Raw genomic sequence first — 14,427 nt, 5'->3', positions numbered from 1 at the left:
GACAGTGAGTGAATGATGAGGGATGACTCACGTCTCTTTAATAACAGCTGTCTCTCTTTCAGCCTTATCAATAATTCAGAGTCTGTTATTATCTGGCTTTACCGGCTCCCTGTTTGTTTCACCGAATTTGCCCGTTCACGATTCAAAGACAGAGACGAGGAGGGAGCACATTTATTTTTCCGTTTTACCCACTCCTGTAAGAAGAATAGCGGAGAATAAACAGGAGAGCAAAGCAGAAAGCACAAAACTGAGCTGAAACATTTTTCTTGAGGACGTCTGAGCTGCTTTCATAAACAAGCGGCTCTCCGACTGGGCTGAATTTAGCCGTTCTTCTTTGTTCTGCAGCCCATTAGCTTGATTGCATTTCCATTTTTCATTGTCTACATGACATTTTCCATCGTCCTCCTCTTTTCTCTGTGTCCTGGACCTTATGTATGGATTGCTTTCTGTTGTCGTTTGGCATTTAATCATTCATCATGTTACGTCTCTTAGAAACCTCGTGAGTCAAATTTTGAGGGACCGGCGCACTTTGACATTTTCAATTTATGTAATTGGTTAAATTGATCTTGACACGGTCACGTATCCTATTACGGGCAAAATACATTGTTTTGGGAATGCTCCACATCTGACTCACAGAGGTAAGATGTCTGCTATGAGTAATGATAGATGAAGACCGCTCAATTACCTTTAACAGGGTAGGATTTGAGACTGAGGAGCTTCAGTAGTTTATCTTCCTGCCTGCAGGTGGCAGTGTTGTGATTACCTGTCACTCCAAGGGCCACTCCACTCCTTCTCCCCCCAAGGGTTCCTCATGCGGATCATGTGCAGCTTCTCCGACTTGAAGAAGGCAAGCAGTCCGTGACCTAGCCGCACCTTCCGTACATCTGTCACGGCGTAGGCGTGGCCTTTGACCAAACCGCAATCCAGCCGCGCCTCCATGTCCTCTATCGTGGTCGCCTGGAAAGCAGAAAACACAGACGCCTCTGTCAGTCCGGACAAAAGAAAAGAATGCTAACAAACAAAGCTAACACAAAAAAGCAGTTCCTCTAGCAGCCACTTGAGGCAGTCTACAAAACTAAGTCAAGTCGAGTTTGGGCCTTTATGGATCGTTTTCCCTATAATAATCCTAAACTCTAAACTCATCCACCTGGATACTGGAGGTAGGGGCATAGCTGATTTGGTTTTCAGGTGTCCCAAAACAGGGAAGCTGGAGTCAGTTGGTGCCTGCTAGTCCTCATCTGTCACTTTGAGTCCTTAAAGGGACCTCTTAAATGTGTGTTTTTTTTACCGTTGTTCCCTGTTAAAGTCTTTTTAAAGACTCACTAGTATTATCCCATCCCTGAGGTTTGTGCTTCAGTTTTGGTTAGTTAAAAATTTATTTTTTAGTATTTTATTAGTCTGTTAATTAGAACTAATTAGCAGCAGTGGTGATAAACAGGGTGATAGAAGAGGTCAGGCAGGAGTATCTGTGGACTACGATGTTTGCAGATGACACTGTGGTCTGTGGTGAGAGGAGGGAGCAGGTGGAAGACAGCCTGGAGAGGTGGAGGTATGCACAGGAGAGAAGAGTATGAAAGTAAGTAGAAGCAGGTTTGAAAGTTGAAGATGCAAGGAATAGAGAGATTTTAAATACCTGGGGTCAACCATCCAAAACAACAGACAGTGCACCAGAAGGGTGAAGAAGAGAGCCGAGGCAGGGTGGAGTGGGTGAAGATGATTGTCATGGGGGATTTGTGGCAAAAGAAGAAAGGAAGGTTTGCACATACAGAGGGCTGGTGTCACAGAGGAGCACGGTAGAAATAGGACAGGGTGAGACAGAGGCAGATGATCTGTTGTGGCGACCCCTAAATGAGGCAGCCGAAAGAAGAAAACTCCAAAATATTTAACAGATGTGCGCCTGTGTGTTCCACCTGTATAGTTTATGAATGCAGCTTTGTTAAATGCTAGGTGGTGTTAGCTGATATATATGCTTCTGGCTCTAAAAACCCCCCATCATGGTGGCAGACAAAATGCTAACGCTGGAATGTGGAAATGTACTCCAAAACCAAAGGGTGACATCATAGAGGCTATGTCCGTCATGTATACTGTCACAGACCGCCATGTCAGTATGTTCAACTTACATACCAAATATGATCAGTTTTGGTTAAAAAAAGAACAAAGAACAAAATAAAGCAAGCTGCAGGGGCCAAAAAGCTACAAAAAAAGGCAAAAAGGTGAGACTTCAAAAAGTAGTCCCAAGTAACCAACATCTGACATCTTTTACATGAAATCTATGCTCGCAACAGCTTTTATTATTTTGTTCTTGCATAGAGGTGAGTCGGCTTAATGTTTTATTGGAAGAACTGAGCTTTGAAGAAAAGCTGCTATATTAATGACTAAACAGATGGTGGCAGGAGACCAGCAATTCTCAGTTTACTGGAGGTTCAGACAACATAAAAGAAGGACGTCGCCTCCTGGTCTTAAAAGTTAAGCACCTGAAACCTGAATTCTTATGGGGTCCTGTACCCCCCCAGCCGGCCCCGTCAGATGGGAAAAGGAAGTTTCTCCTTCCTGCTTGCTCACAAAGGGTCGTCTGATTGATTGTGGGGTCTTAACCTTATAATCTCAATCGCATACAGGCGACTCTTGTTGTGATTTGGCGCTATATAAATAAATGCAATTGAATTTAATCTTTTTAAAAGGCCACCAGGGGGCTGCTTATCTTATTGTAAAAAGACTTTTGGTTATACAGAAGTTCATGGGAAAATGGCCCTCAGCCCCCTCTGGGACCTCAGTGAGCAGTTTCCTGATGGCTTTATGGGCTCGTGCTCTAGTTTCAGATCACACTGAATAAAACATTAAGTTCATTTTGCAAATTACAGTAACCCACTGCTACTTATATAGTGCCTTTCTACTCAATTTTGAGTCACTTGCTGATATCTATACCTAAGCACTTTTATCTAACATTTGCACACACCCACATTACAATGAATGCATCAGGGTATTCAGAGTTCAATATCTTGCTTAAGGATACATCAACATGTGGATTGCAGGAGGCGGGGATCGATCCACCAACGTTCTGATTGGTATACGACCCGCTTTAACACCTTTTAGTGTCAAAAAGAAGGATTATCAATGCTATCCTCATTGGCCAATGACTGCCGACGTCACAGTCAGATCCACCCTTCATCATCTTTTGTTTCAAAACATCAAGATGTCAACGGTGAAAATGCTCAGCTCGAGGCTGCAGAACAGGATTTCAGTAACGAGTGGGTGACATCAGAGTGGCTACATCCATGTTTTAGGCTGTCTATGCTTCAAAATGACAGTCTTAATAAGAGTGTCTGAGCATAGACTCTATTAAGATTTATTTGTCCCATTTATTGTACTCAAATTAGTCTGACTTTCTATTTTCCAGTGTTGCAAATTGCTGCAGTGAATATTTGTTATTTTACCTCCTGAATATTTTCAAGTGCTTGCTCAAAGGGAATGTAAAGTGCCCTGAAATGAATGTTGTTGTAAGGCTAGTGCTATTTAAGTGAAAATTAAATTGACCCTAAATGTGTTCCAAGAATAAATTTTACTAACAGCAAAAAAAATAGGAATGAAGGCCCGATTTCTGTCTCCTTAAATTATTCAAATAAAAACTGAAGCACTTGCAAAAGTAACACTTTTCTGTGCTCAAACACATATGAGCACACACACATATAACTTGTAAACTAGAGCCAGAAAATAAATACATAAAATAAAATAGAGACTGATGAAACTTCATACACAGCCCCTGTTGACTAGATTTCCAGCACTAGTCCCTTACAGCTGCAGTTATGTGCCGTCAGGGTGGAAAAACCTTGTGTGTCATTTCAGTATAACTCTAACAGCATAAACAAACCCAAATTAGTAACAGAATGTGATTTTAACTGACTATTCACGTCTTTACATTATAACTTTAATACAAATGGCCATAAATTTGTCCTGGTTTTTATGAGTTTTTATGGCTTCTCCTTTTCACTGGAATGGACCGTTTATTAATCCCCGCATTAAAACCTGCTTTTGCTAACAGGAAGCCTATAACAATACCCAGGTCTGGTTCTTCAAATGCTGAGGACAGGAAAAGCACACAGGCACAAATCTGAAATGTTGCGCACAATGGCACCTCGTTCGCACATTAATTATAGCACAAAGTTGAAGAGCCTCTGAGAAGAGCTCATTCGGAGATTCTGAGATGGCTGCTATCTTTGCCAGACAATTGAATGTCTTTGGAAAGTCAGTCACGACAGGCAGAGGTTGGTTATTCATCCCTGGATTTTAAATCAGAATAGAAAACGTTCTAATTATTAAAGGGCTCTGGGGCACAGGAGGTCAGCTGTGGGGGATTACACAATTTTCAGACAGCGGGGTTTTGAAATGCTGTTGAAATGCCAAGTGCGAACTTCCCGATGGCTTTGTTTCAAAAGTCAGGTGCTTGAATGCATATTTAATTGGCACTCTACCTCTGTGCTATTGCACCTGGATAAAGTGGAAACAGCAGAGACTGACATCTTCTGACTTTTGGAGTGGGATGAGGTTTAAGTTCCGACTAAAATTACTCCATCAGCCGGTTGAGCTGCAGTTTAGACCAACATCTTTGACTCTGACCTACAGCAAGAGAGTTTTTGTGAAGTAATTAGTGCATTAATTACTGAGTTTTAGCCAGAAATTCGACTGTAATCTAAATTTTAGTCTTAACAAAGAAAATCAGCTTTGACTTGAGGGCTGTGTTCAAGGTTTTCCTTTGGTGCTTCATATTCATATATGTAAATCCAACAAACACAAGCATGTTAGAATAACTAGTGATTCTTAGCGTGTTCTTTAAGCTGAACCTTTTGCACGGTTCTTACCCTGATGGAGCAGCTGATGAGGCCGTCTCTGTTGTGGACTTTGAGCACTCGTTCAAACAGCTGGTTACGGGCCGCCTCGTCTGTGGCCATCTGACCCTCCAGCAGGTCCACGGGCTCAGAAACTCCACCCGTGAAGTCCACCAGTGCGTCAGCCGTGTTCCCCCCATCCAAAGCCTCGTAGCAGCCGTAAACCCTGCAGGAAGGGGGAATAATTTCATATACAGTTCCTATTTTTTGGGACTGTCCCAAAAAACAGGTTACTTCTGACTGGTTAAATGTGGTAACAGAGATAAGGCCATGATGTGCTTTGTTTTTGCGTTATTAATTTTGACAATTTTCCAATTTAAGTCTAAAATTGAGTTACAGATACCGGTTACAATTAAACAACTAAGTGTAAGTAATAAAAATAGTTCAGCAAATCTATAAAATCAAACTGACGAACAAAATACTGAGAAAATGGACATCACATCGAGCTGTGCAATCACATCTTTTAACTGATTTATCTCTTTTCCATGAAAGGACTAAAAGAGCAAACTTGTGCATATGAATGAGTGTTGATCTCTGGAGTAATCTGCCCACAGATGTGACTCATAAGAACCTTTTTAATATGAAAGACACAAAAGAACCGCTGACCTTCATAAAGTAATGCACTTTTATTTTCAGTCTGGTTCTTAGCTGTCTTATTTGACTCTACAACAGATTTTAGAGTTTTATGTTTTTTGTTTAAAAATCACAAAAAAGTAATAAAGAACTGATGCCATGTTCACAGGTGTAGCAACAGAAATTTACACTTCAGTTTTTTACACTTAATTCCTGCATTTTATTTAGATTTTGCTTTCAAGCTTACGGTAAAAATGTCTATTTATTAATTACCAAAAAAAGGCAGAGCGTGTTTTCTGCATAGCTTTAAAATTATTTTTGTTATTTGATATCAGTGTTGAGTCAAGTCTAAAAAAATGTACTCTTGTGTCATCTTGTGTTTTATGAAGGACATAATAATTCTTTTATATCGGGCTGCTTTTAGTGTTTTTGGTTTGTGGACAGAAACCTGCTTAAATGTGCTCGTCTCAGCTGTTCACTGATAAATGATAAACTTTCTCCACGGTTTAACACATCTTACAAATTTCTGTGTTATGGGATGATTTCTAGGAATAATGAATGTCACTGTGATGTGAAAAAGTGTTAATGACATCAATATGTAACCACACCCTTGGTGACTCTGTGCAAGCTTGATAAATCTGACTCCGATGGATTTATAGTTGAGTTTAAGTAAAATCTGCTTCCTCTGATGCTCACTTGGCATAGGCTTTCTCCACCAGGGCGCTCCAGAACTCGTTGCTGTCGTTGGAGTGGCAGTAGACCAGCTGGTTGTCCACCGTCGGTAGCCGGTCATCAATCACCACGTCCACCCACTCCCCGAAGCGCCAGAAGCGAAAGTGGAAAATCCCAGCGTAGGAGTCTGGTTTTTCTGTATCCCACTCCTGCTCCTTCCAGTCTGGAATGACCTACACGGTGGAGGAGGACAGGGGAGCAGAGGGGCAGGTAAGCCAAACAAATAGCCGTTGGTCCATGGAGCACAAATAATATCATGGTGGAGTGGGCAGGCGAAGCGAGACCACCGTCTCCCTCATGTCTGCTGTTGCGTTCAGGATTAGGGGACAAATTTATAACCTTGGCTTTCTCAGTCATAAATCCAGCTGTAATAGGACATGGGTGAGAGGTAATAACTGTTTGACTGCTGTGTGTGTGTGTGTGTGTGTGTGTGTGTGTTTTGGCTGCCTGCGTTTGCTCTGGCCCAGCGAAATGCCCATAACCAGACTCCATTTTGTAAACTGTAGTTAGTTTTTTCACAGGGGAGGTAAAACAAATACACGTATCAGGAATTTCTTGATGATCTCAGAGCACAGAGCAGACACAGAGCAGTGTTTCCTGCACAGAGACGTGGCTTGGTAACCCAAGTTTGAGAACTTTTGACCTCCTTTTGACCAAGAGAGCAACATTACCTGCAACTCATTTATTAGTTTACAGTCCTCTTATTTTCTAAGCTTAGTTGTGCTCTTCCAGGCTCAGGTCACAGTTCTTTGATATCTTTCAGCTACCTCTCCACGCTGAGAGAGACTGACTCCACCGTACTGGACTGAAACCGGTCACAGCAGTTGTCCTTCTGCTCTGGAGAGCCCCAGTGTGCTGGAGGGTCCCTTTAACCACACCTGCAGCAGGTGAAGAAGGTTGCATCTACAAGAAGCTCACAATATCTGCCACCACCACCTTGCAGTCTGAGACAGTGGAGCTGGAGTCGATCCACACACTGGAGAGGCAAGTAAAAACTGCCCTAATATCACAAAGTACATATAGTTATCACTTAATTGATTAAAGAACACGTGTACACATGTATGAACGCAGGACTGCATATGTAAATATGTATTTGATATATAACTCGCCATTCAGAATACTGACTCGAATGCAGGCAAAAAAAGCTTGTATTTCAGTCCTGTCTTTCTTTAATAATTAAACCATCTATTATCTTAATCTTAATCACACCTAAATTTCCTAAAAAAGTACAAACCAAAGTTAAATGACAACATTTTTTGACTGATATCGATTAAAATAAAGAAATATCTGCAGCAGACAGGTTACAGCCTTTGTTGATATTGTAGTATTTCTATTATAGCCTCTCACTCTCCTTCTGTTATAGAAACAATGCTGTGCCAGTCCAGCAAAGCTTGGTTCCTGATGCCAATGAGCAAAATTCCTCCCAGAGGTTTTTGACATATCCCCAATCTCCTTTCACCAACCCAGTGTTAGTTAAGCTACGTAGATGTTTAAACTCTTTCATATGATCAGATATTAATATCTGGATAAGCCCAGTTCTTAGTTTTTGCTACCTTAGACTATTATACATGCTGCTGTGCGTGAGTCCAGGGCTTTTCCTTTTAGTTCTACTTTAGTCTACGGTAGCTCCCACTGTATGTTTGAATTTCACTCCCAGCTGGTCCGAATATGTGTGGAGAGCAATATTTTATCTCAGCTTTTTCGTTGAACACAACTTCCTGCTGCAGGAAATCACTCAAACAGCCAAAATAATGTTAATCCCAACAGACTGCAGACAGCAGAAATAAACATGTTTACATCCTGGTACAAAGAAGAGCTTTGTTCTCTCCTCCTCATCAACTGTTCTCAGACTGATTTGTTTCTATAACTCACATGTTTAAATTATGATTATCTCCATACTTTCGTCAATGAAATGAAATCAGTGACCGGACAACATCCAGAAATGTACAAGAGGATACAACAAGTGATTTCTGAACTATAGCGTGGTGTGATTGCTCTCATCTTTTATGAAATATCATTTCACCGTGATCCCACTGCGGCTCAGAGTCATAGCGGAGCACCTTATGAACACCAGAAGTGACCTGCAAAAAGGGTGTCTGTGAAGCCTCTATCAGCATGAATACAGTCTCCGATAAAACCTGCAAATGATGCGTAGAGCGACAACGTGTGACTGACTGTCCCAGCGGGAGTTCTTGGAGATGTCAGGGTGCGCTAACTGAACAGCAGTTACTGTCAACCCTCTCTGCAGGAGGTGACACTATGCTGATGGAGAGAATCTGGCCCCTCCAGAGCTCTGAGAGGCAGCAACAGCTCCTTTAAAAGTCGAGGAGAAGGAAGAAACAAAAAAAACTAAGCACCACACCACAGAGTCATTTTGTAATCCTTCGGGAAGCAATCTCTCTTGCACTCCACCTTCGCTGCTACTTAGTCTCTGTCTCTGCAGTGTGGATAGCAGCGGGGGGGGGGGGGCTCCATCTATCTCAGCTTTCATCTGGGCAGTGCTGCTATGCAGCAGCTGAACTCTGGAGGGAAAGTGACCCAACGACTGACCAGAGACACAAGCACAAAGCACCGGGGGTTTCCCCTGCTGCCACATAAGAGGAGTGAAGGGGCTTTCTTAACACTCCCTTCCTCTTATCCTCAGATGATAGAAGCCCACCCATTACATGCGAGGGACCACCTCACTCTTACTTCTGGCATTCACATTTGTTTTGCCACTCATGCAGCCTTCCAAAATCTAGACGACACTTCATGCAATAAATGTGTTACAGTTAAGAATCTGTATCTAAGGAAGCATAGACACAAACGAATGTGACAAACAGCATTAAGCACAGCTCCCTGAGGGCTAACCCTGCACTGTGGTTGCATCTTGTTTTCTCTATCTCCTTCTGTAGTTCTAAGTAAGACCCGCCTCTGCTATCAGTAGTACACGCTCATGTGTAAGCCAGCAGAAAGGAGTGGAGCACAGGAGGGTCTGGACAGAGATAAATTAGGTTCGACATAGCTGCCGATCTAATCCAGCCTTGCAGTTGGTATTGACCTCTCTGCCTGTCAAGGTGTGGCCTCTGAGCATGTCTAAAGAGGTGAAGCTGCCCTTCCGTCTGGACGTGGAGCTGACGGAGGTGATGCGCCTGCGGGTTCAGTCCCTGCAGCAGCGCGGCCAGAAAAGGCAGGAGGGGGAGCGCCTGCTGCAGAGCAACGAGGCCGTATTCCGGCTGGACTTCTCAAACCAGTCCCTCCAGTTCTCACACTGGAAAGTGTGGCTGGCCCAGCCGGGCCGCCTCACCATCATGGGTACCTCGCAGCTTTGGACGCCTGACCTCACCAACCTGATGACCCGTCAGCTGCTCGAGCCAGCAGGTGTTTTTTGGAGAGCAGCGGGCGATGGGGACGACGTGCCAGTCCAGTGCTACGAGGCTGACGCTGACGAGTTCGGTGAGAGGATCGCAGAGCTGGCCAAGGTGAGGAAGGTGATGTACTTCTTGTTTGCATTTTCAGAAGGCTGCAGCCCGGAGACGGTCGACTGCTCCATCACCTTCATGGTGGACAAATAAGACTTGGCGTGTAGGATCTCGGACAGATACTTGGACTCATCTTCAGTGCTTGTGTGCTTTCAGTTGAGGAACCCGCTACTATTAGGCCAGCCCTCTGTCTCCTTTTATGATTCGTCCCCTCTAAAATATGAACACAGGCCAGATGACATCCTTTAAGGACTCAAAAACACTTTATTGATCAAAACAGGTTATTGTTTCATAACTTTGTATCAGATCATTGAAATAAATCCAATCATTCTAAAAGGCGTATCTGCATTTTCTTAAGTGCTTTGGGTTTGAGTGTTGAACAAAATTGTTATCCCATCTCTAACTCACAAACAGCCAGCCCTGAAGGGTTTGCTGGAGCCGATTCCCACACGAGATAATGCATAGAGACAGTGTTTACTTCTGTGGATGGGTGCAAGTATTCCCCAGCGGACGAGGGGAACAGGTTCCTGCCGCCTCATCGGTCTCTGTCTTACATGGTGACCCTGACAAACAAGTGAGGAGATGCATGTGGATTTCACCTCTCTGCCTCCTCCACCTCCTCCTCCTCCACTTCCTCTTCCTGCAGGCTCGCCCTGACTGCTTTCAACCTGCCTCAGGGGATGAAATGCTAACTGTGAATGAGAAAACAAGTGTCTGGAAAAGTGTGAGAGAAAAAGGAAAATAACTCAGATGTCAGGAGGATTTAGACTTGTTTCTTGTCAGTACAAAGCGTGTGACTAACATGCAACTCAGAGGCTCGGTTTTGCTTAAAAAAAGAAAATCTAACCCTGCACATTCTCAAGAGTCAATTAAATCGATCTTGCCAACAATGTTGAATGCATGAATATGAATTTTCACTGACTGTCCTCGTTGGTATGTCTTCTCTGCTCACTCTTTCCTGTCGCCCTGTGACTGAGAGGTAAACTAATGCACCAGAGAAATAAGCCCACCGGTCATCCCATTATCAAGTGAGGATTTTTCTCATTAACACAAATAAAAGAACATCAAAATTACAAGTTAAAATATTTCCAGAACTATTTGAAAGAACTTTAAAAGCTGGCAGCTTTTTGCAGGTAATTAACTGGTACAAAAGTACAAAATGTTTTGATGTAGGATCTCTGGGGAGATGTGTCTGCTCCTGGGAGACTTGGACCATTTACTTGTTTTGCTCTCACAGGAAGTAAAACTAGCAGGAAACTAAGTAAATGAGGATCCTTGCTTACAATACCTGACACTGGCTACTTAATGCATTCAAAAACTGTGAATTAAGAATAAAGGATACTAAGATTAAAGCCTAATTTTTCATGAATTACATGAATTATCCTGCCCAAAAAAGAAAAGAAAAAGAAACCTGTTACTTTGTTTCCTGCACATTTACATTTAAATTCATGACAATTTTATATGGTTAGCTTTTAGATGACTTGAAAGAAGTCTCAGCTATACCTTGTTGACACATTTTGGTTTATAGGGAAAACTTAAACAAAGCATCCACCTGGAGCTGATCCGGACTTCCTGTGTGATGACCTGTTAGTGTTTCGGCACTAGAGCCCAATCAGGTTGGGCGGTACTCCTATCATCCCCCCTGTGAGATTGGTAATAACTGCTAACCACGGGCACAGAGTCAGTAATGTGTACTCATTAATGCAGCGCTATCCAGCCTCCATGCTACGTGACAGACAAAACCAGAACAGGGCTACTGCTACTGAGAGAGAGACTAACAAGGGATTTTTTCCACTTTGAGCATGAAAAAAAAAGAATGTAGACTATATCAGTGGGAGCACTCCAACAGCTAAAACGGTACATAGTAACAACTAGCTCATTCAGTCTGTTGATATATGTGTAAAATGGCCCACCGGTCTCTCCTCCACTCAACACCACGACCTCCTAACACACAAACACAAAAAGCACAGGAAAGGACACAAACCTGTATGTCTGTGGAAGCACAACCGCATTAAATCTCTATTAAAAACAAACAAAAATCCTCCTCCTGTTTACTCTTGTTTTGAGGCAATGACTGATCGGTTTAGGTGCAACCATGAACTTGTGTCTGTGTGTGGCAAGTGTTGGTTATATTCAAAGGTGCTGACATCAAACTATAGCAAGGCAGATTATTTTAAATATGAAACTGAGAATAATGACGATACGAATTTCAGTTTACTTCAATAAGTGAGGAATCACATGAACCCAAATAAGTAAAACACTTGTTGACAGTGGGAAGGCAAAACTCCCTTTTAACAGGAAGAAACCTCCAGCGGAACCGGACTCAGGAAGAAGAAGGAAGACAGGACAAAAGCCACACTGTGGAAGAGAGCTAGAGATTAATAATAACTAACGATTAAATGCAGATGCAATGTGTATAAACACACAGTGAGAGAAAAGGTGAGTGAAGAAGAAACACACAGTGCATCATGGGAAGCCCCAGCAAAATGTGTCCCTACACATTTTCACTCAATAAAATGTGTGTCCAAAATGAGGACTGAAGAAACTCTGGTTCCAGGACTGAGTCAGTAATAAATGTTTTAAAACCGGGATGTATTTTTTAAAAAGTGTATTATAATTTATTATGTAACAAATTCTAATGATGAAGAACAAGAAACAAGAAAAGAATGAACAAGTGGCAACATCTTGGAAAAAATACAACAGCAGATGCTGACTGGAAGTTTCCTTTAGCAGCTGCAGGCGACGCTCACTGAGGGGTGGCAGCATGGAGCGGACATTTTCCAAATGACCCTACGTGTCTGTTTTCTTTTCTGTTGAGCTGTACTTTCTTGCAGGTGCTGATTGGAGGGTCATCTGCCGCGTAGACTACACCTGGGCCTGTGCTGAGCATGCTCCGCTCCATAAAAGCTTCCTCCTGCCTGCAGATTATTTCATGAATTTACTACATTTTTTCTCCACGTTCACCATCAAACAAAGCATATGTGCTTTACATTACTAACATACTGTTATTTAACCACTGCATCTTCTTATGGTTTTTTGCGAGAAAAAAGAAGATGTTTTTCTCGAGTCAAGGCGCAAAAAAGAAACTTCAAAACCTCAGTCCAGATGAGCACTGCAGTACAGTTTTAGACCTAATCTCTGTCTACATCGGCTCTGTACTGTGAATTACACTGACTAATCTAAGCAGCAAGCTCAGGGTTGGAGTGGAGCCGCTATGAGATATTACCTAAAATTATAAAGAAGTCATGATGGTGGAAAACATAGATCAGGATTCGTCACAAATCAAATTCATCATATGTGACGAATAAACCAGAATAACATGAAGGGAATGTGACAGAAAACAGACAAAAATCACAAAAGATATGCTAACCTGGTTTGAATATTTTGGCACTGCTTTGAAACCGAAGGTGCTCTAAAATTAGGTGCGGTTACCTCGTACCGTGCCCGAGTGTGATGGACCCTCCTCTGGTCTGTGTTTATACTGACTACACTTTGTTTTGTATCTGAAATACTCTCTCTCTCCTGTTCAGGCAGGACACAAACGAGTTTATGATTTACAGCATTTTGTGGCTTTACTGGAGCAATTCTGGAAGAAGTGCCACACTTTTATATGCCTCACAGATTTATTGATTACTTAAAGTGATTTCCACAGAGGCAGCTGTCAGTGAGGAAGTGTTGGTGCTCTATGCCCCAGCCTACAGTGTCCCTGAGAGGTCAAATACATTGAGACTTAAGCAAACACCTTGTTTATTTTGTAAGTTACCGGCCATGTCCAGTCTGTCCTAGCCTAGTCTTTATGTTTTTGTCCTCGGCATCTCCTGTTAGAAGTCAGTCACGTCCCTGTGTCTATCTGGTTTCTGTGTCCCTGTTTAGTTCTGTCAGGTTCGTATGTCTTAGTCCATGTTCCAATGTTAGTTACTTCCTGTTTTACTTTGACAGTCCCTCATCTCATTAGATTCAGTTCAGCCATTTCCCGTGAGGTGTCCACTTTGTCCTAATCTCCTCTTGTGTATTTAAACCCTATCATTTTTCTATTCTTTGTTGTTTCATCCCTTGCAGTTTGTCTTTTGGAAGATTTGAAGGTTTGGTTGGATTATTTGTTCTTGGCTTTCATCTTGTTTGTTTTGTAAGTGCCTCTGCAGTAAAAGTTTTAGTTTTATAACTTGTGTACGTGTGTAGGCAGCACTCCGAAAACTCTATTTTAGTATAACTAAAAGACCAGGTGGGCTCCAGAGGCGAATGCAGGGGAAAGCTACAAATTTCACACAAAAACCTAATCCCTGTATTTGTGTGCATGCATTTTAAAATTGCATAAAACAAGCCTACAAGTGCACCTATCATTTCAGAATGGCACCTGGGGCTTCAAAGAAAGGCCTACTGTGGTGATAATGCACCTACAGGTGTCTGATAACAACTGCAATGCACCAGAAAAATGGCCTGTGAAATTTAGCTGTTAAATTACAGGAACAATTATCTACTGCAGGTAGATGGCAATAATCAACACAAACGTGCATTCAACAAGCTCAGGTGGATTAAGGAAGATTTACAGTGATTCTAGTCAGACATGTGCATCATTTAAAAAAAGAAAAGACATTAACAAAGAAGGAAAAACCAGAACAAAATAATCAGCCAAAACTAAAGACCTAAGAAGGGAAATAAGCAGCAGACATGCTGTTCCTTGAGGATGGACCTGATCAAGTTGCCATGTAAGCATGCCCATGTGTACTCGGCCTAGTCTTCCACAATACAGCATTTCTCTAGAACAGGCTGAGGCATCT

The 14,427-nt window shown here is 42.3% G+C and overlaps 2 protein-coding genes across 2 annotated transcripts in view; one reads left to right on the top strand and one right to left on the bottom strand.

Moving 5' to 3' along the window:
* Positions 1–14,427, bottom strand: part of capn5b (calpain 5b) — a 61,336-nt gene that overhangs the window by 17,653 nt on the left and 29,256 nt on the right. Inside the window, exons 5-7 of the mRNA XM_039618595.1 lie at positions 6,153–6,361; positions 4,857–5,049; positions 764–957 (exon numbers count right to left, since the gene is read on the bottom strand). Of these exons, the coding sequence (XP_039474529.1) occupies positions 764–957; positions 4,857–5,049; positions 6,153–6,361 (596 nt within the window). The remainder of the gene's footprint in view (positions 1–763; positions 958–4,856; positions 5,050–6,152; positions 6,362–14,427) is intronic.
* Positions 9,160–9,991, top strand: ompb (olfactory marker protein b). The gene has a single exon (XM_031747593.2). It carries the CDS (start codon positions 9,260–9,262, stop codon positions 9,740–9,742), a length of 483 nt encoding a protein of 160 aa, XP_031603453.1. The 5' UTR covers positions 9,160–9,259; the 3' UTR covers positions 9,743–9,991.

Source organism: Oreochromis aureus, linkage group 10 (assembly GCF_013358895.1).
Source record: "Oreochromis aureus strain Israel breed Guangdong linkage group 10, ZZ_aureus, whole genome shotgun sequence".
In the NCBI taxonomy this organism is placed as follows: domain Eukaryota; kingdom Metazoa; phylum Chordata; class Actinopteri; order Cichliformes; family Cichlidae; genus Oreochromis; species Oreochromis aureus.
The sequence above is the reverse complement of the archived record's forward strand: the minus strand, read 5'-3'. Positions and strand labels throughout refer to the sequence as shown.